At 41.5% G+C, this 23,287-nt stretch overlaps 1 protein-coding gene and 1 long non-coding RNA gene across 3 annotated transcripts; both read right to left on the bottom strand.

Moving 5' to 3' along the window:
• Nucleotides 1-10,779: 10,779 nt before the first annotated feature.
• LOC141041534 (uncharacterized) lies at nt 10,780-13,239 on the bottom strand. Its single transcript, XR_012201786.1, has 3 exons — nt 13,142-13,239; nt 12,374-12,523; nt 10,780-11,253 (listed from the first exon to the last, which is right to left on the bottom strand). It is a non-coding gene; the product is annotated as an uncharacterized lncRNA (long non-coding RNA).
• Nucleotides 13,240-15,387: 2,148 nt separating this feature from the next.
• Nucleotides 15,388-18,958, bottom strand: LOC109773203 (F-box/FBD/LRR-repeat protein At3g52680). 2 transcript variants are annotated; one of them, XM_020331899.4, is made up of 5 exons: nt 18,823-18,957; nt 18,078-18,722; nt 16,996-17,880; nt 16,231-16,380; nt 15,388-16,065 (listed from the first exon to the last, which is right to left on the bottom strand). In XM_020331899.4, the coding sequence occupies exons 2-5, from the start codon at nt 18,147-18,149 to the stop codon at nt 15,646-15,648; spliced, it is 1,527 nt and encodes a 508-aa protein (XP_020187488.1). In that variant the 5' UTR covers nt 18,150-18,722; nt 18,823-18,957; the 3' UTR covers nt 15,388-15,645. The 2 variants fall into 2 exon arrangements, with proteins under 2 accessions (XP_020187488.1, XP_040257546.1); XM_040401612.2 differs by having other exon boundaries at nt 15,986-16,122; nt 18,823-18,958.
• Nucleotides 18,959-23,287: the final 4,329 nt, after the last annotated feature.

The raw sequence follows: 23,287 nt of genomic DNA on the forward strand, positions 1-23,287 counted from the left end.
ACCACTCTCGTACCTTGCTGTTGATCTCTTAGTGTATTTCTTCAGATCAAAGAGATGTGTCATTCTTAACATTATGTGTTATCTGCATCTTCAGCCACACCGTCTTCCGACTCACCGCAGCTGCTCCAACAAGGGAAGCATACACCAGAAGGGAGCTATAGTCCCCACTCAACAGTTCCCTGCATCGAATGCGCGTGCCCGACATGGACAGCCACAACAACTGCAGGGCCATCGACAAGTCAGCACATGATGCTCACTCCTATGGATGGCGGCCAGATAGGTTGTACCCTCATCTTACTTGTGTGCAACATTTATGGCTTTGTTATTCATCTAAGCATGGAAAATAGATGATCACATTTCACTGTATATTCATGCTGATCTCTTACGGGTCTTGTTCAGGAGTTAACGTTGTTCCATAGTTCACCTAAGATACTTGTTCTTTAGGTAACGTTGTTCCATAGTTATCATCCATCAGCCAATGCTATCCCACAGGCTGGTGATTATAGTATTATACCACTTCTAGTATTACCTATGTTGTTCTTTAATACTTTTGTGTGCCATCTAGTTAATCTCGAGTACAAACGATACATATTATGTAGCTTTCATCTGTGTTCTCCCTTTAGTTTTTGAGACCTGTTGTTACTAGTTAACCCCAGTCCTACTATTTATGTTGTCTCCTACAGGCACTCATTACGTAAATCTAACTACTAGTTGTCTTCCATGCATGTCAGATATAATTGCACACACTGATATATCCACAAGAACCTCACGGAGCAATGTAAAGGCCAATAAACTTGATGTCAATGATACCCAATATGATGGAACATGTAAAGGCAGTTCTTCAAAAGACTTGCAGAAAGGTGTTGAATCCTCTTCACCCCACAAGGTCCTTGCTCTAACTTGGCCTGTGATATGGGTACAACATGCATATAATGTCCTGGAGTGTACCTACTCTGTTGCAATGCCATGTGCTTAGCATGCTGATCATGCATGTAAATATGTCATGCCTTCCTGTTTTTCAGTACCTATTCCATTCATGATAACATGTTTTCAAATTCAAGTACTGTCATTCTACTCTATCGCAATGCCATCTGCTTAATTTGGACATCATGCTTCTGAATATCTTATGCATTGTTATTCATCAGTATGTACTTCATCTGTCTACCATACCATGTTTTTTTACATTGAAGTGTTGTTCTAGTGCTCTGTTGCAATGCCATCTTAGTTTCCCAATCATACACGTGTATGTTGCCTTAGTTTTTTCTGTACGTATTCCGCTAGCATACAGTTTTACATTCAACTAGTGTTTTTTTACTGTGTTGTCCTGTCGTATCCCTAGCTCTTACACCATACTCCCTCCGTCCGGATTACATGTTGCCGAAATGGATAAAAAAGGATGTATCTAGAACTGAAATACGCCTAGACCCATCATTTTTTTCCGGATGGAGGGAATACATGTCAATATGTCATGCCTTTCTATTCTTCAGTACCTATTCCATCTCTCTGCTGTAGCATGTTTTATAATTGAAGCACCATTCTTCTATACAAGGCATGCAAGGGGGAGACGACTATGTTAGAATCAGAAGGGTTACAAACCAGGTCTTTGCAAAAGATCCAAACGCCAGGAGATAATAAACCAACTCCAGTTTTTATAGATACTGCTCCAGCACAGAGAAACCCAACTCCTACTGATAATAAGCAGATTCCAGTGGCCAAAGAACTAGTCCGTTGCAGTCCAGCAAAAATATGTCAACTCCATTCTAAGAAGCGTGTGCGTATCCTTGCATCATGAAATTTTATAGCATGCTGATCATATTTTCTACATGTTTCTTACCCATCTCTCTTTTAGAAAATAAGCTTAACAGATAGAAGAATTTCTGCACTGGTATGGTCTGTGAGGAAAGATTCTTGCAGGAATTCTCTGTACTCCAATGCAGATGTAAGAACCTGTTCTATATCACTATATTTTTACATCAGCATGTATTTTGTTAATCGGCGTGAATCCAACCTTTATCTGATCTAAATTTAGTTGTAGCAAAATGTATGATTAAAGGCCACAATGTTGATTTTTGTAAGGAAAACTGCCTGGTAGTTTTGCATCCTGAGCTGCATGAGTGTACTATCTCATATCAGTGGGTTTGATTACTTTGGTTCTGCAGTGGGTTTTCAGTGTTTTTTACTGTGTTGTCCTGTCGTATCCCTAGCTCTTACATCATACTCCCTCTGTCTGGATTACATGTCGCAGAAATGGATAAAACTGGATGTATCTAGAACTGAAATACGCCTAGACCCATCCATTTATTTCCGTATGGAGGGAATGCATGTCAATATGTCATGCCTTTCTATTCTTCAGTACCTATTCCATCTCTGCTGTAGCATGTTTTATAATTGAAGCACCATTCTTCTATATAAGGCATGCAAGGGGAAGATGACTATGTTAGAATCTGAAGGGTTACAAACCAGGTCTTTGCAAAAGATCCAAACGCCAGGAGATAATAAACCAACTCCATTTTTCATAGATACTGCTCCAGCACAGAGAAACCCAACTCCCACTGATAATAAGCAGATTCCAGTGGCCAAAGAACTAGTCCGCTCCAATCCAGCAAAAGAATGTCAACTCCATTCTAAGAAGCGTGTGCGTATCCTCGCATCATGAAATTTTATAGCATTCTGATCATATTTTCTACATGTTTCTTACCCATCTCTCTTTTAGAAAATAAGGTTAAATGATAGAAGATTTCCTTCATTGGCATTGTATTTGAGGAAAATATCTTGCGGGAATTCTCTATGCTCCAACGTTGATGTAAGTACCTGTTGTATATCACTATATTTTTACATTAGCATGTATTTTGTTAATCGGCGTGAATCCAACCTTTGTCTGATCTAAAATTAGTTGTAGCAAAATGTTAAAGGCGCCAATGTTGATTTTTGTAAAGAAAACTGCCTGGTAGTTTTGCATACTGGGCTGCATGAGTGTACTATCTCATATCATGCACATTACTGAATTGTAGTGCTGCTCTGGTTGCCCATTCATTCATTGTGTCAATGTTGCTTTCGTATTACCTAACCTGGCTGATGATAGCTGTGCCATATTGTGTTAATTTGGTGTTGGCTAGTTGCCCAAACGTTCGTTGTGCCAATGTTGCTTTCCTATTATCTGACTTGGCCAATGATAGCAATGCTAGTGTCTTAATTTGGTGCAGGCTGCTGAAGATAAGAAGACAAACTCTGAAAACAGCAAGGCAACCCCATTGTTTCTTTCCAATAAATCTAGGCCAGGTAATATGCCAATAACTCATGATTAATCTGTTTGGTTCCCCTCCTAATTTATGTTATGATGCAGTGGTCGAGACACTCTCCACTATCAATAATACAAGCCTGCCAAAATTGCCATCTGAATCTGTTCAGTATCCTCTGTCTCGAATGCAAAGGAAAAAATGTATGTTTGTGAACCAATTAATGGCTGAAGGAATGATGGAAATGGTGGAGGAATCAGAGGTGCAGAGTCGTGCGACACAACAACTGATCAATGTTTTCAGAGACAGTGTAGCAAAGCAGCAAGAACTTGCCCACATGCTTATGGGCGTCATCCGTGATGAGGTTGCAGATTGTGACATTGTAGATCGTTAGGTTTTGTACATTTATTTGCACTGGCATCAATCTTTGATTGCCCAGTTGATGTAATTTCCTGTAATATATGCTGGATGTGCAACGTTTTTCCCTGTATGCCGTACCTTTGCTTGATCGGTTTTGGTCCTGTGCATAATTTCTCGTCGTAATGGGCTCAAATTATATAATTTGGCCTAAAGACATGTACGAACTTTAGTGGACCCATTAAGTTAATGGGCCGTTACCAGGCCGAAAGTCAATGGTCGGCCCTCTTAACTCCTGGGTTGTTAACAGGCTGACATCGAAGCGGGCAACAGGTGGGCCCAATTGATTTCACGGGCCGTTAACAGGCCGTTACTAAGTTCGGGCTACATATGGCCCAACTATACTGTGGGCCTTTAGCAGGACGAAAGAAACAGCGGGCTTGTACTGGACCATGAAGAGCATGGGCCGCTAAGAGGCCGAAAGTCAGGTCGTATTGTAAATGGCCCAACTGTGTTGTGGGCCTTTAGCAGGCCGAAAGAGAAACCGGGCTGGTATTGGACCCTGAAGGGCATGGGCCGTTAAAAGGCCAAAACTCAGGTCCGACTACAAATGGCCCAACTCATTTATGGCCCGTTAACAGGCTGAAAGGCACACAGGGCCGGGAATTTGGCCCAACACTTAAACGGGTCACTAAAAGGCCAAAACTCAGGTCCGACTACAAATGGCCCAACAGATACATGGGCCGTTGTCGGTGTCAAAACCGGCGGATCTCGGGTAGGGGGTCCCGAACTGTGCGTCTAGGATCGATGGTAACAGGAGATGGGGGACACAATGTTTACCCAGGTTCGGGCCCTCTCGATGGAGGTAATACCCTACTTCCTTCTTCATTGATCTTGATGATATGAGTATTACAAGAGTTGATCTACCACGAGATCGTAGAGGCTAAACCCTAGAAGCTAGCCTATGATTATGATTGTTGTTTCTTATCTATCGACTAGCCTGGCCTCGGTTTATATAATGCACCAGAGGCCTAGGATAACAAAAGTCCTAGCCGAATACGCCGGTGGGCAGGAGTCCTTGTCTTGATCGCCAAGTCTTGTGGAATCTTCCTTGTATGCGGCAGCTGTCCGAACTGGCCCATGAGTATACGGCCATGGGGGTCCTCGGCCCAATCTAACAGACCGGGAGATGACGTGGTGAGTACCCCCTAGTCCAGGACACCGTCAGTAGCCCCCTAAGCCGGTCTTCAAGTTAGGGACGCTCCTTGATTCTTCCGAACTATTCTTCATCTTCGGTCGTCGGTCTTGAAAACTGGTTCAACAAATTTTCCCATCATCTGTCTTGAGGATTGTCGAGCTAAATCTGACGAGTTTATACGTCGGGTATCCGAGGAGCCCTTTAAGTCTTCGGCCTTTATCAATGCCTTGTTATTTTTATGCCACGCCTCGGGTTTGAAGTTGTTCCCGTGCGGCGGTGTCCTCTTGCATCCGAGCCCCAACGCCGGACTGCATTCGAGGTATCCTTTGCAGCCAAGCACCAATGCTGGACTATGTCCAAGCTCCAACGCCGGACTGTATCCGAGCTCTAACGCCGGACTATATCCGAGGTGTCATAGATCACCTTGGTTCAAAAAAGTCAAAGGAGTTTAGCCGAGCTTAATGCCGGAAATGCCCTCTATGGAGCTAGCCGCTGGCGCCCAAGCTTTATGCCGGACTGCTTCCGAGGTGGTGCACCACCCGACAGCGGGCTGATTTTTTGTGAATATTTTTGACTGGTGCAGTTTATTCTCTGCCGAGGTACATAGCCAGTATATGTATATCCAGTAGCCCTCAAGGTGTGTATTAGTCTAAAACCCGAGATGCACCTGAAGGAAAACATGAAACCGCTGCTCCCAGTAGCCCCTGAGACTCAGGCCGATGCGCGAAATCAGCCTGAGGATCAACTCCTAGCTCGGCAGCATACATAGGAATAAAAACGCAGTGTAATATATTAGAGATAATAGTGATCGGCGAATGGGCCCTTGAGAGAGAGTCTTGAAAAGTTGCCGTAATATATTTAGCTTGACGCCGGATAGGTCCAAATGGTACCTATTGTTATCCAAAGACACGTTTGCCCATAGTTCGGTCAAGCCGAACACTTGGCAGTTGGAATTTTTTGCATTGTAATAGGCAATGCAGTACCCCCGAGACACTGGTCGGGTGGCAACACCAGATCAGGGGATCGATGTGCCCCTTTAATATTTTTAAATAATGAGCGCAAAGCCCAGTAGCCCCCGAGCCTTAATGTGGGCACGGGTGGCCGAATTAAGGATCGATATCCAGAGTAAAATCACAGATTATGTGTAATGATTCTATGTATCCAAGTACTTTACATCATTATTTTGACTCCATTGCGACCGTTTTATCAGTTGAAAGTGGCCCATCGTCGGCTTCTACCCCTTGGTAGATACTACACAGGGTGTTTCCGCATAACAAAACAACCCTTAGCCGATGTCTCGGTGCCCGAAGGCGGTTGTGTTAGCGGAAACGAGGCAATCAGATATGCGGGCTTTATAACTTTCACTTGGTCATAGGAGCTTTATACTGGGGAAGCTAGCTATGAGCCCCTGGTTAGTGTTCGGCGACAGCCGAGGTCAAGCCGTAAACACTTCGGCCAATGTTATGAACAGCCCGTCATTTAACATAGTCATCGGATCACTGGCCAGTTTACGCCTATTGTGAAAGTCAGTTTTCGGCTTTCTCCACTGAGGTGCTTAACCATGCGAGCTGGAAGCACAATCGCAGTGGTTCTCCCTTTGCACACCTAGCCGAACAAAGCGGAACGTAGGAGGCAAGCATAGGAGCCGGGCAACCCAACTATTGACCGAAGACACAATTCGAAACCGATGCATATATGGCAATATCCGAGAATGTTTTTGTCGAATCTCTAAAGGTGTCCGGCGTTGCACTACGAGACTAATGCTGGAAACACACAAATAGTTTAAGAGTGCCATAGGCTTGGAAAACCAAAAAACGTCAGTGAAAACCTGACGTCCGAACAAGATCAAGTGTTCGGTGCCAATCTGAAAATTGGACTTTAGAAGAAAAAAGTGCTTCTGTCGTGCTTTAACATGACACATCCTATCTAAAGACTTCAAGCGGGTCAGCCTACGGCTTCAACCTCCTATCCCAAAGGCGGAGTACTTCTCATTAGGCCAGTTTAGCAAACTAAACTCTAGCGGCTTTGAGAGGGAAATTAGGCTCCCCGGCTAGTGACCACACACTCGTGTCGAAAAAAGGAGAGATAAATAATAATAATAATAATAATAATAATAATAATAATAATAATAATAAAAACTTTGCAACGACTAAGAAGAAGAACACTCGTGTCGAAAAAATGAAAGCACCAATGTCGGTGTCAAAACCGGCGAATCTCGGGTAGGGGGTCCCGAACTGTGCGTCTAGGATCGATGGTAACAGGAGACGGGGGACACAATGTTTACCCAGGTTCGGGCCCTCTCGATGGAGGTAATACCCTACTTCCTTCTTCATTGATCTTGATGATATGAGTATTACAAGAGTTGATCTACCACGAGATCGTAGAGGCTAAACCCTAGAAGCTAGCCTATGATTATGATTGTTGTTTCTTATCTATCGACTAGCCTGGCCTCGGTTTATATAATGCACCAGAGGCCTAGGATAACAAGAGTCCTAGTCGAATACACCGGTGGGGAGGAGTCCTTGTCTTAATCGCCAAGTCTTGTGGAATCTTCCTTGTATGCGGCAGCTGTTCGAACTGGCCCATGAGTATACGGCCATGGGGGTCCTCGGCCCAATCTAACAGATCGGGAGATGACGTGGTGAGTACCCCCTAGTCCAGGACACCGTCAGCCGTCACCAGGCTGAAAGACACACCGGGCCAGAAATTGGTTCAACACTTAAATGGGTCGCTAAAAGGCCGAAACTCAGGTCCGACTACAAATGGCCCAACTGATTTATGGGCCGTCAACAGGCTGAAAGACACACCGGGCCGGAAATTAGCCCAATATTTAAATGGGTCGCTAAAAGGCCGAAAGATGTACATCGTGAAAATTGGCCCATCCACTAAATGGGCCGTTAACAGGCCGAAATCTCATCGGTCCGATATTGACCCCAAATATATAGCGGGCTGTTAACGGGCTCGAACTGACGATGGGCTGCAATGGTGTCAAATCTTTAACGGGCCGTTGACGGGCCGAATTGGCACATCTCGTATGGGCCGTGGGCTTAAATGGACCTGACACAAGTAGGCCTTATATGGGCCGGCCAGCTATTTTTTACTGGGCCGACCTTTTTCACCGGAATTGGCCACTGTTGGGCCGTGCCACGTGTCGACCTATCATAGGCGCCTCCTGTCCAATGAGTGGATGACATATGTCCAAACGATGAGGCAACACGTGTTTCCTCCGGCCAATGATGATTTTACACGTGGAAAATCCCCATTGGTCCGGGATGTTAACGGGTTATCGGATCCAAAACCGGACCCGATAGCTTAACGGCGTTCCGTTACGATGGATGCCACGTGTCGGTCACCCTTGATGAAAGCACTTCTGTGACGCATGATTTATCGTCATGGAAGTGGACACTTCCGTGATGATAATTTTGGTAATGTCATGGAACACTTCTACGACAGCACAGGTATGACTATCTTGATTCTGTCATAAATTTGTCATGGATATACATGCATGACAGAAAACGTGACCTACTGTGACAAACATGTATCATCACGGAAGTGTATTTTTTTGTAGTGAAGTGTTCATATATATGAATCCTATGTGTTCATATATATGATCCCATTTCATCATTTGGTTATTTTGCTATATTTAGGGTTATTATGAATATATTTAGGTTTTTTTAGGCTTGATTGTCTTAGGCTAGATTATTTTAGGGTTTTTTTTGGCTTGTGTGTTTTGGGTTGCATATGGGGGTCGTGCAGGGTTTGATGTGAGTAAGAGAAACAATAATGTAAGCAACTGTGATGGTGAAGTGTCTTCATGCAGATTTGTTTGTTGAAATGAGGGTATTCGAAACAAGAACATATTGCAAAGCTCGGATGACTATAACATTGGATCGAGTGGCAAAAAATTATGAAGTCACAGATATTGTGCTAGAACACAATCATTACCTTCAATAGCCACTTGATGGCATCACAAAGGAAGATTTCCAAAGTACAAGCTTTTGAAATAGAAGCAGCTGATGATTCTGGAATCATGCCAAAAGCTGCACGTGAGCTTGCTTGTCATCAAGTTTAGCTTGGGAGAAGTACACAACTTAGTGAGATCTTCAACAATTCATTGAAAAACCATTTGAAATCAGATTTTCATATTGTTCGGTTCTTGATGCATTTTGAGAGGACAGTGGAAGTAAAACGAAGAAAGGAATTGCAATCTGAATTTGATGCAAGGAAGAAGTTGCCAAGAATCAAGATGCACACACCTATGTTGGTGCTAGCAAGCAAAGAGTACACTCCAATTATTTTTGAAGCTTTCCAAAGCGAATATGAAAGATCGATGGCTGCATGCACTGGAGCATTAGATGGGCATAACAAGTTCGCAGTTGCTATTGGGAGTTTGCATGGTGAATTAAAATTCGAGGAGGAGCGCATAGTGATTGGTGATCCTCTAACCCAAACAGTTTCATGTAGTTGTGGAATGTTCAATAGGACGGGAATATTGTGTGGACATGGTCTCAAAGTGCTTGATTTGATGAATATAAAAGTATCGCCAGCACATTATATCTTAAAAAGGTGGACTAGAGAAGCATGCAATGGAAGCATACAAGATAGACAAGGAAGGACCGTGATAGAAAATCCAAAGTTGGAAGCCCAACTTCGGTAGAAGGATTCGTCTCACAAATTCCACACTTTGGCATATAAAATAACCTACTCTCTAGAATGTTGTTTGATGTTAGAAAATGCACTTGATTGCATTGGTCCATAACTAGAGGATAAACTCAATGCAACTACCAATGCGCCGTATAAGCCATGCAATGACAAAGAAAATGTTGAGCCAAATATGCAACAAACAAATGAGGTTCTTAGTGCTACAAAGCTCAAGAAAAAAGAGGTTAAATAAAAAAATTGAGGAGAAGACAAACTTTGCTTGATAAGTTACTCAAAAGGAAGTGCAAGCCAACTAAAGTTGCTCCATCCAAAAACCAAAGAGCAAAGGTATGTAGCAATATGTACATTATGTGTTGTTACCGTTCATTCCTAAACTTACTAGAAGTTTTATTGCAGCAACACAAGAAACATGATGGTGCATAGCCTCAAGCAGGAGTGGAGAAGGATGGGCGCGATAAAGGAGCAAATATGGAGTTTCAAGAGTGCAACAAGATAATGAGTTACATGCAGCTCTTGACAGCTACCCATTATGATGAAAATCTGTTCTAGCATGTACAAGCTTTTAGATAGTATTTTGGACGGTGTCAACTGTATTTTGGACAGGGTTGACTATAGTATTTTGGACTTGTGGGCTAACTATAGTCTTTTGTGGCCTATGTGTACTAGTAAAAGGGCCAACTCTATGTACTTGAATGATTATGTAAGAACAAATTTCAATGTCAAGTGCTTTAAAAATTAGTTTGTTCAGACCTGCAAAAGAATTTGTATTGTGTTCAACTTTCCGTTGTTGTTGTTGTGTTTTCCTAAACCTGTTAACTCATGGGCTAACAGTGCACTGGTGGTTGTATTGAAGTGTTCAAACGTACTCCTTTTTTTGTTGAAGTTTGCTAGTATTTGTGTTAACTGAACCGATGCAAGTTTGCTAGTATTGTGTTAACTGAACCGATGCTCTGCTCTCTTCTCCGCCTGAAGAAAGTGCACTCCGTTCTCTATTGTTTTGTCCACTCATTCAGTTTCTTTTGACTGTGAACTGCTGCTGGCCACTGGATCAATTCCAACGGTGGATGGTAGGGGGCAAGGTACGCTGTGCCTTGGCCACAGCAAGGCACTGGATCTCGGTCCATAAAGGTGGACCAAAAAATGCACTAAGACAACTAAATGTGATGTCAGCTGAATGAGACCAAACTATATCTCATCTAGATGAATTCTAAGCACTCTCATCAATATTTATACAACTTCGGTATTTTATATAAATGGAAGCTAAAGATTTTGACAAAATTGACAGAGAGAAATAATAAAGGATACATAGGGAATTACTCTCCTACGATTCTATAAGTTAAGAATATAATAAAACTGACATGATATCTTGTACTCTGCTTGCTAATAAATACATGACCAGGTGGCTCGAGAGGGGTGTGTCGAACCACCACGGAAAATTATCTGTGCTGAGGACTGGACGATCTCTCTAAGTTGATTGACTATTGCTTCTTGTGTATCCGTGTCCCTTGGAAAGAAGCCCCCTACAGGAGGAGGTATAGGGATCATTGCGTCACAGCCCTTGCATGGATATTGACCATCTGTCAGAAGAACCGTCTTCAGGTCTGGAGCTCGACCCATCATGGTACTTGCAAATAACAAGTGATGGTCCAGTAGGGGCCTAAAACCACCAAACTGGAACTCTTTCAGTTGCCACTTCTAACAGCTCATGAACCCAGGAATCTTCCATGAAGGTTCCACTCTTTGAGCACCAAAACATCTTATTCTTTCTTCATCACCCTCCAGGCATGGATGTTCAAACATCTGCATTCAACCACCGATACCAAAATTATAAGGGGTTATGGTAGGATGTTGAAACATCTGCATTCAACCACAGATGTACAATCATAAAGAGACTACGATGGTGTTTTGAGTCAGATAGACTTGTATACATTCCAACTAGAAGTTTAAAAGAAGGGACAATTCCATTTATCCCCCTAACTTGAGCCACCACCTGGCATTTGCCCCTAATTCTCAGGTATGCTAAAAAATACCCCTCTTCCGTCAAGTCACCTTACAGAAATGCCCTTCTGTGCCGTTACCGTCCGGTCAAAGGGGTTTAACCGTCTGGTGAATAGTAAATGGTGAACAGTAAATTCGCAAAAAATAGCAAAAAATCTGAAATTTTGTGGGATCGAAGATACTCAAGGGGGCAAGGCGCGTGCAAATTTTGGCACCATTTGGACATTCCAGCAGCTCGTGTCAAACGAAAAACTTTAAAATGTACGTTGTGAGCAGTAAATTCAAAAAACAATAGCAAGAAAATTCAAAAAAATATGAAATTTTTTGGCATCAAAGAGGCTGGGGTGCGCAAGGTGCATGCAATTTTTTTTGCGTTTCGACACTGTAGGAGCTCGAGGAGAAAAAACAAAATTTGGCGCAGAAAAAAACTTTGAAAAAATGCACTATTTTGCTTTTTTTAGAGCACCTCGCATGTCATTTGATCACAAAAAATTGCAAGCGCCTTGCGCACACAAGCCTCTTTGATGCCAAAAAATTCATATTTTTTAAAATTTTCTTGCTATTTTTTTTAATTTACTGTTCACAGCGTATAGATTTAAATTTTTTCCTTTCCCACGAGTTCCTAGAATGTCCAAACAACGCGAAAATTCGCACACACCTTGCGCCCTTAAGTATCTTCGATCCCATAAAATTTCAGATTTTTTTGATTTTTTTTGCTATTTTTTCAAATTTACTGTTCCCCATGTTACTATTCACCAGACGGTCAAACCCCTTTGACCGGACGGCAAGGGCATTTCTGTAAGGTGACTTGACGGAAGAGGGGTATTTTTGAGCATACCTGAAAATTAGGGGCAAATGCCAGGTGGTGGCTCAAGTTAGGGGGATAAATGGAATTGTCCCTTAAAAGAATGAGTAGAAGTACCTCAACATCAAATGTCTCAACAGATGGAGCAGCTTCGATGAGATTTAAAGTCCATAACAGATCAAATTTTATAAAGATACCATGAATAAACAGCTTTCTTAGCTTGTTGAATGCAGTGCAGAGTTGTTTTCTTTCTGGTTGCATCCAGATCTGATGAACAAAACAAATAAAGAAAAAGATAAGTATACAATAATTGTGCATCTGTATGTTATAGAGGCAAGTTATGCGTGCACCAGGTTAGTCATTTGCCAAGTAATGGTATGCTTCCAGGCAATTATAAATCTCTACTATATATATATACTTAAATATAGAAGAATAGTGTTCCTCTTTCGTACAACCATGAGTTCCCCCTCTATCTCTTCGCTTTGATTTTTTCCTCGTATACCTAGTTTTTTCTCCGGTTTTCCGTGAAAACCGTCTGAACGGTCCCACCTTTTATTGACTTACCAAGTAGAAATATGTCTTCTTTTGTAAACCAATGAGTTCTTATCAAATAAAATCCTAAAATTTATCTAGGTAGGTAAATCACGGGCAAGATTTGATAAAACATTTACTTACACAATCACATTAATATGGGTTCACAGCAACATACTATACTATTTATATCCCACTGCAACGCACCGGCAATTATCTACTTATAAATAAAAGCAAATTACTTGGTCAAGGAAGGAAGCAGCAAAACTAAAACAATCCTAGTGATGGTCCAACATGAAGTTCATACTAATGAAATAGCATAACCACAACATAACAGATATCTGCTAAAATTACCTTATATCCTCGAAAGTTTAAGGTTAGAGTATGTATGTTTGTGGCACCATCTAGAACCTGGCTTAAACTAAAGTCTTGGTGACAGAGAGTTGCATCACCATGGATAGATCTTGCGTGTGCGTCGATTTTTTTTGTTTTCCATGCAATGTTCCCCAACAATTATTTCACTTTATGATGTTATTCTAATGTCTTTTCTCTCTTAGTTTGCAAGATTTACATGAAAAGTAAACTTGCCGGCAGCTGGAATTCTGGACCTGAAAAAGCTACAACAGAGATAGATATTCACCATAAAAAGTACTGGAAGAAGAATCACGAGGAGGGGCCCCACCATTGAGCCACAAGCTTAGGTGGCGGCCCCCTAGGGTGCGCCACCTAGGCTTGTGGGCCCATCAGCGGGCCTTCGTGGCCCCTCTTCTCCTATATGATGCCATTTACCTTAGAAAAAAATCAAGAGAAGACTTTTGGGACGAAGCATTACCGTCTTGAGCCGGAATCTGGGCAGGAGCACTTTTGCTCTCCGCCGGAGCGATTCCGCTGGGGATACTCTCCTCCGGGAGGGGAAAATCGAAGCCACCGACATCACCAACGATCCTCTCATCGTGGGAGGATAAATCTTCATCAACATCTTCACCAGCACCATCTCATCTCAAACCCTAGTTCATCTCTTATATTCAATCTTTGTCCCAAAAATCTCAGATTGGTACACGTGGGTTTCTAGTAGTGTTGATTACAACATGTAGTTGATGCTAGTTGGTTTATTTGGTGGAATATCATATGTTCAGATCCTTAAACATATACAATACACCTCTGATCTTGAACATGAATATGATTTGTGAGTAATTACTTTTGTTCTTGAGGACATGAATACGATCATGCTCCATTATATTCCATGATAGGCATTTCTGTCGGAAAACATTTACATCCGGTAGGCCGGCCGAAACTTCGGTTGGTCGCATGGACACGGTCCGATCCCATGATGCGCTGCCATTAGATCCCACACCATCCCTTTGTTTTTTCTTTTGTTTTTTGTTTTGGAATAAAGCATCGCATCCCCATTCATGGCGTCTGCGGCCTTCGACCACCATCTGCCGGGCGCATCCGGCTGGATCGCACAGTTCCTCGAAGCTGGTGTGCCACCCCTGCCGGATCTCATCCACCGGACATCATGGAGTCACCGGCCTCTCCTTCCCATCAGCACGGGGGAGATCCCCTTCCCGCCCCTCGCCTGTTTTTTCCTCCGACGAGCTGGACGTCGTCTCCCACGCACCCCCTCCACACCCTCTCAACCAGTGGTGATGCAGTAGTCACCATGGATGTGCCAACACCACCTTCAACCCCCCGGCAGCGAGATGTTACAACCCTTCGCGAGAGATGGTACAATCAGCTTGCATGGATGCTACGATTGACTTTTTTTTTTGCTTCATCCGACAGCTGGAGTTTGGTTGCTGATTTTTTTGCTGCAACCATGCTGGCTTTTTGCTACTACGATGATGGAAATTTGCTACATCCTCCGCGGTGAGTCGACCAATGTGGTGGCGGCTGGACGCCGGGCTGCCGTGATAATGCTACAACTGGCTTCGAGATTTGCTACAACTAGCATCTTGATTTGCTGGAACCTGCCACCATGTCTGCTGTAACCATTGTCGTAGTGCAGCGTTTTTGCCTCAACCAGCCAAGACATTTGCTGGAACCGGCACACAAAATTGCTGGAACAGGCTTCTCTCTTCTTGTCAACGCAACCATGGTGACCATGGCGGGGGACGACGTTTGCTTTTTTTTTTGCTGCAACCACACATCACAAACCTACGACCGGCGTTGCGCCGTGCTCAAATGGTGGCTTGCACCTTGGTTCCGTGCTACAAGCTACCATGGAGCGGGAGCAAGGGGTGAGGAGGAGTTGTGGCAATGGGGCCGGGGGTGAGCAAGGCGGTGCGGTGGCTGGGAGTGCAGGGTGTCCTAGGGGACGAGGGCGGCGTCATGCATGGCTGACGCCCGCCGGCACAAGGGGAAGGAAGAAGACGAGGAGGCAGAAAGAAGACGTCGCGAGGGATCCAATGGTACGGTTGCGTACGGCTGAATCAAGCGGCTAGGGGCCGACGGACCGAAATTTCGCCCAGCGCACCCGCTCCTAACATCGCCCATTTCTGTTTGTGTGCACCATCTAATACATCAGTATGCAACAGAAAAAATGATACACCGTACAAGGTTCAGACCAACTAAAAGAATTATACCAGCGCATCAACAGATTACACACAAACAACCAAGTGTATTTTGGCCTGCCAACAAAAAACGGAGTCTAAAGGAGATGTCAACTGAATGAGACCAAACTATATCTCATCTAGATGAGTTGTAAGCACTCTCATCAACATTTATACACCTTCGGTATTTTTTATATAAATGGACGCTAAAGATTTTGACAAAATTGATACAAAGGGAATTACTCTCCTACGATTCTGTAAGTTCAGAATATAATAAAACTGAAGTGATCTCTTGTACTCTGCTTGCTAATAAATACATGACCAGGTGGCTCGAGAGGGGTGTGTCGAACCACCACGGAAAATTATCTGTGCTGAGGACTGGCCGATCTCTCTAAGTTGCTTGACTATTGCCTCTTGTGTATCCCTGTCCCTTGGAAAGAAGCCTCCTACAGGAGGAGGTATAGGGATCATTGCCTCACAGCCCTTGCATGGATATTGACCATCTGTCAGAAGAACCGTCTTCAGGTCTGGAGCTCGACCCATCACGGTACTTGCAAATAACAAGTGATGGTCCAGTAGGGGCCTAAAACCACCAAACTGGAACTCTTTCAGTTGCCACTTCTGACAGCTCGTGAACCCAGGAATCTTCCATGAAGGTTCCACTCTCTGAGCACCAAAACATCTTATTCTTTCTTCATCACCCTCCAGGCATGGATGTTCAAACATCTGCATTCAACCGCCAATACCAAAATTATAAGGGGTTATGGTAGGATGTTCAAACATCTGCATTCAACCACAGATGTACAATCATAAAGAGACTACGATGGTGTTTTGAGTCAGATAGACTTGTATACATTCCAACTAGAAGTTTAAAAGAATGAGTAGAAGTACCTCAACATCAAATGTCTCAACAGATGGAGCAGCTTCAATGAGATTTAATGTCCATAACTGATCAAATTTTATAAAGATACCATGAATAAACAGCTTTCTTAGCTTGTTGAATGCAGCGCAGAGTTGTTTTCTTTCTGGTTGCATCCAGATCTGATGAACAAAACAAATAAAGAAAAAGATAAGTATACAATGATTGTGCATCTGTATGTTATAGAGGCAAGTTATGCGTGCACCAGGTTAGTCATTTGCCAAGTAATGGGATCCTTCCAGGCAATTATAAATATCTACTATATATACTTAAATAAAGAAGAATAGTGTTCCTCTTTCGTACAACCATGAGTTCCCCCTCTGTCTCTTCGCTTTGATTTTTTCCTCGTATATCTAGTTTTTTCTCCGGTTTTCCGTGAAAACCGTCTGAACTGTCCCACCTTTTATTGACTTACCAAGTAGAAATATGTCTTCTTTGGTAAACCAATGAGTTCTTATCAAATAAAATCCTAAAATTTATCTAGGTAGGTAAATCACGGGCAAGATTTGATAAAACATTTACTTACACAATCATATTAATATGGGTTCACAGCAACATACTATAATATTTATATCCCACTGCAACGCACCGGCAATTATCTACTTATATAATAAAAGCAAATTACTTGGTCAAGGAAGGAAGCAGCAAAACTAAAACAATCCTAGTGATGGTCCAACATGAAGTTCATACTAATGAAATAGCATAACCACAACATAACAGATATCTGCTAGAATTACCTTATATCCTCGAAAGTTTAAGGTTAGAGTATGTATGTTTGTGGCACCATCTAGAACCTGGCTTAAACTAAAGTCTTGGTGACAGAGAGTTGCATCACAGACAAGGGACAATTCCTTGAGTGACGGGACAGAACCAAAACACAAGGGGGCCTCGTGAAACAACCAAGCCTGCCAACGGACCCGCTCTAGTTTTGGAAGGCAGAGCACCTCAGCTCTTTTCAATGAGGACAAGTAGACTTCTAGAACTCTGAGATTTGAATGTGGCGCATTGATCTTCCATACAGACAAGTCCCCGGTGTCACAGTGGTCCAGACGAAGGTGCAGCAATTGCTTGCAACAATCAAACAGGAGGTGATTCATGTCGCGTTCAGCGAAGCGAACATTATGTAGATGGAGCCTTGTGAGGCAGCGAAGAACACTAGGGTACTCACTGAAAAATCCATCCACATCCCGAGCTTGCCGTACCATAACCTCGTTTTCAGAGTCCTTGACCGCCTTCTCTGTTAAAATGGCGAGTTCCAAATCTTTTAGCACCTCGCTGTCAATGGCATTGCTAACTAGCAGGCCAATGTCACGCGAGTAGTTGCCCATGAGATAAAGCTTGAGGCATAGTGTTGAGATGGTGTGTTCCCTGCGGGGCTGAGCCAAGAAGCTGCTAGTGGCTCTTGTCAGAGACGCCATTGCTTGATCAGTGTGTGCAGCCCCTGTACATGGGGCACTAAGGAAGTCCGTGACATTAAGTTTGAGATCAGGAAGTAACCACGGCAAGTTTCTCCACCGCGTTGACAACACGCTAGTCCTTGCTGCCATGGCAAGGTCAACTCTCCCCAAGATAGAGATTAAAATGTCATCGCTCAACGCGCTGAGCCTATCTTCCTCGCCTTTCTGCAACAAGAATATATATCATCCATGGATACAGTCAGGTCAACATGCAAAGAATAGAAGGTTCTAAGCATAAGTAATCGTTGCATCATCTCTAGCAAGAACACTGCACTTTTGTGATGTGTAAGATCATTTATTTGGAACTTCAGAACATAGGACATATGAACAGTAGGCAGAGCAGCTAGCAAAGAAGAACTTACATGGCGGCGCGCACTATCTGACTCCATGGATAATAACCTCCGAGTCCAGGGAGCCCTGAACATCGCGCTCATCTTTTATGTCGGGAGCTCTGGTCTCTATTTATTCAGAGAGAACGAGATGATGACGATGCTCTAAACCGGTCCGACCAGAATCTGAAGTAGAGAATCTCCGACTTCTGTTAGATGAAACCGAATAATAACCTCCTCCGAGTCCAGTATGCCTTCCAAAGCGCTCGTCTTTTATTTCCGGAGCGCTCGTCTGTATTTTTCAGACACAAGAGGAGACAGAAGTCGAGAATCCCCGACTTTTCTCTCTCTCTCTCTATCTCTCTGAGATGAAACCGAATCGTACAGACAACAGCCTGACGACCGCGTTGACACAATGCTTTACGCTGGAGAAGACGGACTATAATTTACGAGTATGTTCGACCGCATGGTAAATCCACATCCACACGTTGTTATTGCTGGTGGAGGAGGGGATTGCAGCCTGCAAAAAGGATCATCTCACGGCCCACAAAATCAACCACCCCGTCCGTCTTTCCAAATCCCTGTAAACGGACGCTCTTCCACTCGAATTGTTCTGCTATCAACAACGGATCCTGAAAATCAGCTGCCTTGGATAGAGTTGGGGAGGTTAACGAGCCCCTGAAAATCAAGCCAATCAATCAGTCCGGCACATCAGACCCTGCCTAGGACGCGAGGAGAGAAAGAGGGCAGCAGCCAAGCGACGGAGCGAGGGCCTCACCTTGTCCTTCTTCGAGGGCGGCGGCGTTCCGTCCGTGCCCGCTTGACGGCGGCTCGGGATAACCCTAGACTAGGCGAGATGCCAACCGCCCACCGCAGAGCAGGAGTTGTATGTTTTTTTTTCTTTGAGAAATAGCAGGAGTTGTATGTAGTGCTATTGTCTTGGGCTAGAACGTGAGCCGCAACGGGCCTTCGTTTCGGACTAGATCATTTTTGGGCCTCCTGCGTTTGTGGCCCAGTTCAGCCTGGCTGAGTAAAAATAGGTTTTGGGTCAAGTTCCGCACTGAGTTTGGCCGCGGCATTCTAGGATGCCTCACTGAAGCGGCTACAGTAATCTGGCTGGTCCATTTCGTGCACAGTTAAAGAAAAAGTGAAGGGAAAAGGAGAGCATGAGGGCTCGATCCCTGGAGTTATTGTTCGTGTTAAGTAAAGGGGGTGAGACCTACCATATGACACATCTATATCAATATAAAAATACCCAAAGGGGTAGATCCAATTAATCTCGTCCATCAAATCATGTCAATCCAACAACCTAAACCGCTTCAATGTCGAGCGCTCTATACGTTAAGCGTGCAGTTAATTTCATGCTAAATATAGTGATATCACATAATAACACGCAAATAATATCCTACTTAATATCCACATGCACTTAATATATTTCCAAATTAACGTGCATTGCATGTACACATTGACTAGTGTGGTAAGCAATACAAATATTCAAAAAAAGGAAGGCGAGCATACTTGAAGTGAGTCAAGTCGGTTTTCTCAGGGTGTTTTTTTCTTTCTTTTCTTTTTTCTTCTCCGTTTTTTCATTTTTTTTCTTTAGTTTTATTCATTTTATTTTTCTTTAATTTATTTTGTTCTTTTTCGGTTTTCATTTGTTTCCTTTCATTCTCTTGGTTACCATTCTGCATTTTTTGTTTATGCCAACAACATTTTCCTAATTCACATTTAACATTTTTTAATATAAATATAATTTTCATAAATACATGGTCAATACTTTTATACGCATTTTTAACATTTTTCAAATACAAGATTCTTTGTGTGTTAATTTTTTTTGAAAACATCATCAACATTTTTAATACACACTTCTAAACTTTTTCAAATTCTTGATTGACATTTTTAAATACAATATTAACATATTCTAAAAGGGTCAACATTTTTTATATGCAAATTAACATTTTTCAAATTCTTGATTAACAGTTTTTAATGCAATATTACCATTTTTTTAAACACACGGTCAACATTGTTTTTAAATTTTTTAACATTTTTCTAATTCTTGATTAACATGTTACAAATGCTTGTTTAACATTTTTATATACATGATAAAAGATCATCATTTTTTAATACATGGTAAACAAGTCCTATATAAATTTAACATTTTTTCAAATGCTTTATTAACATTTTTCAAATACTTGTTTAACATTTTTTTCAAATCCTTGATTAATATTTTTATATATATGATTAATATTTTTGGTATTTTTTTAATAGATGGTCAACGTTTTCTCGAGACATGTTAACATTTTTCAAATGCTTGATTAACTTTTTTCAAAAACATGTTCAACATTTATTTTAAATGCCTGATTAATTTTTTTTAAATACAAGATCTTCTTTTCGGACACATAGTTTTTTATACATTTTTCATATACATATAAACATTTTCTCTATTCACATTTAACTCTTTTCTAATGCTTGGCTAATATTTGTTTTATTTTTTAATATATATATATATATATATATATGTATAAAAACATAATATAATATAAACAAATTAAAAAAATAAAGCAGAAGCGAACACATAAAACGTATAAAGAAGAAGAAAAAAATGGCCTCTCGCGCGCCTGGGCTTGCCCAATTCGCCCTCCCCTTCAGCGAGGGTTTTCCCTAGGCAAAGAATTTGGTTGCCCGCGGGCGCCCCTATTTGTCGCCTTACGCGAGCGCAGGGGGACCCTTGCGTCGGGGAGGTGCCCCAGATGGGCCGGCCCGTGAGGTTTTTATACAGCGTAAATGCATTAATCCGAAAAACTAAAATCAGCGTAAATGCATTAATCCGAAAAACTAAAAACCCTGTTTCCAGGATTCGAACCCTGGTCACCTCGTTAAGTGATGCTGCTACTAGCCATCCCAACTACTAATTAGTACATTTTTTGGCAATAGATCAGGGTAACATGAACTATGTTGGCTGTAGAATATTCACTTCATGAACTATTTTTTCATCCATGCAAAGAATTTGTACTTTTCTTTATAATTTAAAAATATTATATCTACACAGACACACCGACATATGTGTGTGTGTGTTTGTTTATTACAAAAAAAACACTCCTCGAAAACACATTTGAAAAATGTGGAACAAGTATTTAAAAAAATGTTGAACAAGTATTTGTAAAATGTTGAACAAGTATTTAAAAATGTTGAATAAGTACTAAAATTTTTGAACATGTGTTTGAAAATTTTCAATAAGTATTAATAAATGTTGAACGAGTAATTGAAAAATGTTGAACATGTATATGAAAAATGTTGAGGAAAGATTTGAAAAATGTTGAATAGGTATTAAAATATGTTGAACGAATATATGAAAAATGTTTGAACAAGTATTTGAAAACGTTGAACAAGAATTTGATAAAACATGAACAAGTGTTTAAAAATGTTGAATAAGTATTAAAAATGCTGAATAAATATTTGGTTTTTTAAATAGGTATTGACATTTTTTCAACGAGTATACGAAATATGTTGAATGAGCATTTGAAATGTTGAATAAGTATTAAAAATGTTGAACAACAATTTTAAAAAATATTGAATAACTATTAAAATGTTGAACAAATATTTAAAAAATATTGAATAAGCGTTCGGACAATGTTGAACGTGTATACGAAAAATGTTTTTGACATGTACAAAAATGTAGAGTGAAAGGAAAACAAACATAAGAAAACACAAAAGAAAAATAAAAAATGGATAAGAAAAAGGAAAACCCAAAACAAAAGAAAACCAAACAAGAAATGGAGAAGAACAAAGAAAAGAAAGAAAAATTGGAGAAGAAAAAAAGAAAGGAAACAAAAGAAAATGAAAAAGAATTTAACAAATCTGAGAAGAAAGAATTGGAAAAAGATGGAGAAGAAAAAATGAAACAAAAACAGAAAAAAGGAAAAACTTTGGAAGAAACAAATGTAGAAAGAATTTAAAAAAATGAAAACTGAACTAAACCGGAGAAGAATAATAAAAGAAACAAAATAAAACGAGACAAGCAATTAAAACTGAAGAAAAAAAATACAAAAAACTATGAAAACAATTGGAGAAGAAAAACGAAAATGAAAAATAATTGGAAAAGGGAAGAAAAACTGAATAACATAGAAGAAAATGGAGAAAGAAAAGAAAAATAGGGCACGCCCACATATTTTATATCTTAAGTACAACGCGCCCAGTTAGTTTAACATAATCATGAGTGTAGTCTAGTGGCTACAGGCTAGCCCAATACAACGCGAGCGTGGAAAACCTTCAGAGCGAGCGTTGCCACTTCGATCGCTTAATGCGATAAATAGCTCTCGCAGAGTAGAAACAAAGACACAACTGTTTGGTTGCATGTCTCTGCCCTTCAGATGCAATGTTCGATTGTTTGGTTATGTGCGCATGAATGGTTTATCTCACCTCATGTTCACGTAGTAACTTATCTCACATCATTATACTTGAAGAACTTTGTCTATGAGTCGTAATAAAAAACTTATAACATGTGAGTGGTATGGAACAAAGAGATGAACATAATGGTCAAAGGAAAATTCAAACGATCGACTATATACGGTGAATTTGACAAAGTAGATGATCAAGAGGGTAGGCGGGAGAGAGGTTGAACAAAAACATGTTCACACAACACTCACACGTGAACACGTTATAGGACAGTTACAATAGGAAGATATAGATCTATCCATCTACGAGCGTCGAAACAGAAAACTTACAACACAAAAGTTGTGTGAAAAAGTGAGTACATGAGGTGCAGCTTCACTACTATTGGGCACGAGGAGCCGGAGGTTAGCCTTGCTGGGCATGTGGACCTCAGAAGGACATCTTTCAATATTTAGGTCAATGCTGCAAAAGGATGGTTGTATCAACGAAGATGTGAACGATCGAACCAAACTTGGATGGATGAAGTGGCGCGAAGCTACTAGAGTCCTTTGTGACAAGAGAGTGTCACCGGAGTTAAAAGGCGGGTTCTATAGGACGGCGATTCGACATGCAATATTGTATGACGCAGAATGTTGGCCAACTAAAAGTGACATGTCCAACCGTTGGGTGTAGCAGATATGTGTATATTGAAATGTATACGTGACCACACAAGAAAGGATCGGGACTGGAATGATGATATATGTGACAGAGTTGGGATAGCACCGATTGAAGAGAAACATGTCTCAGATAGTCTGAGATGGTTTATGCATATACAACGAAGACCTCCAGAAGCGTCAATGCATAGCGGACAA

This window comes from Aegilops tauschii, chromosome 2 (assembly GCF_002575655.3).
Source record: "Aegilops tauschii subsp. strangulata cultivar AL8/78 chromosome 2, Aet v6.0, whole genome shotgun sequence".
In the NCBI taxonomy this organism is placed as follows: Eukaryota; Viridiplantae; Streptophyta; class Magnoliopsida; order Poales; family Poaceae; genus Aegilops; species Aegilops tauschii.

What these genes read in the sequence shown, in the direction of transcription:
- LOC109773203 (XM_020331899.4), bottom strand. Translation starts at nt 18,149, where the DNA reads ATGAGCGCGATGTTCAGGGCTCCCTGGACTCGGAGGTTATTATCCATG. An exon ending in TAAACTTTCGAGGATATAAG is followed by an intron (nt 16,381 to 16,995) that starts GTAATTCTAGCA and finishes TTTGTTCATCAG; the next exon opens with ATCTGGATGCAACCAGAAAG. An exon ending in TTGAGACATTTGATGTTGAG is followed by an intron (nt 16,066 to 16,230) that starts GTACTTCTACTC and finishes GGTTGAATGCAG; the next exon opens with ATGTTTGAACATCCATGCCT.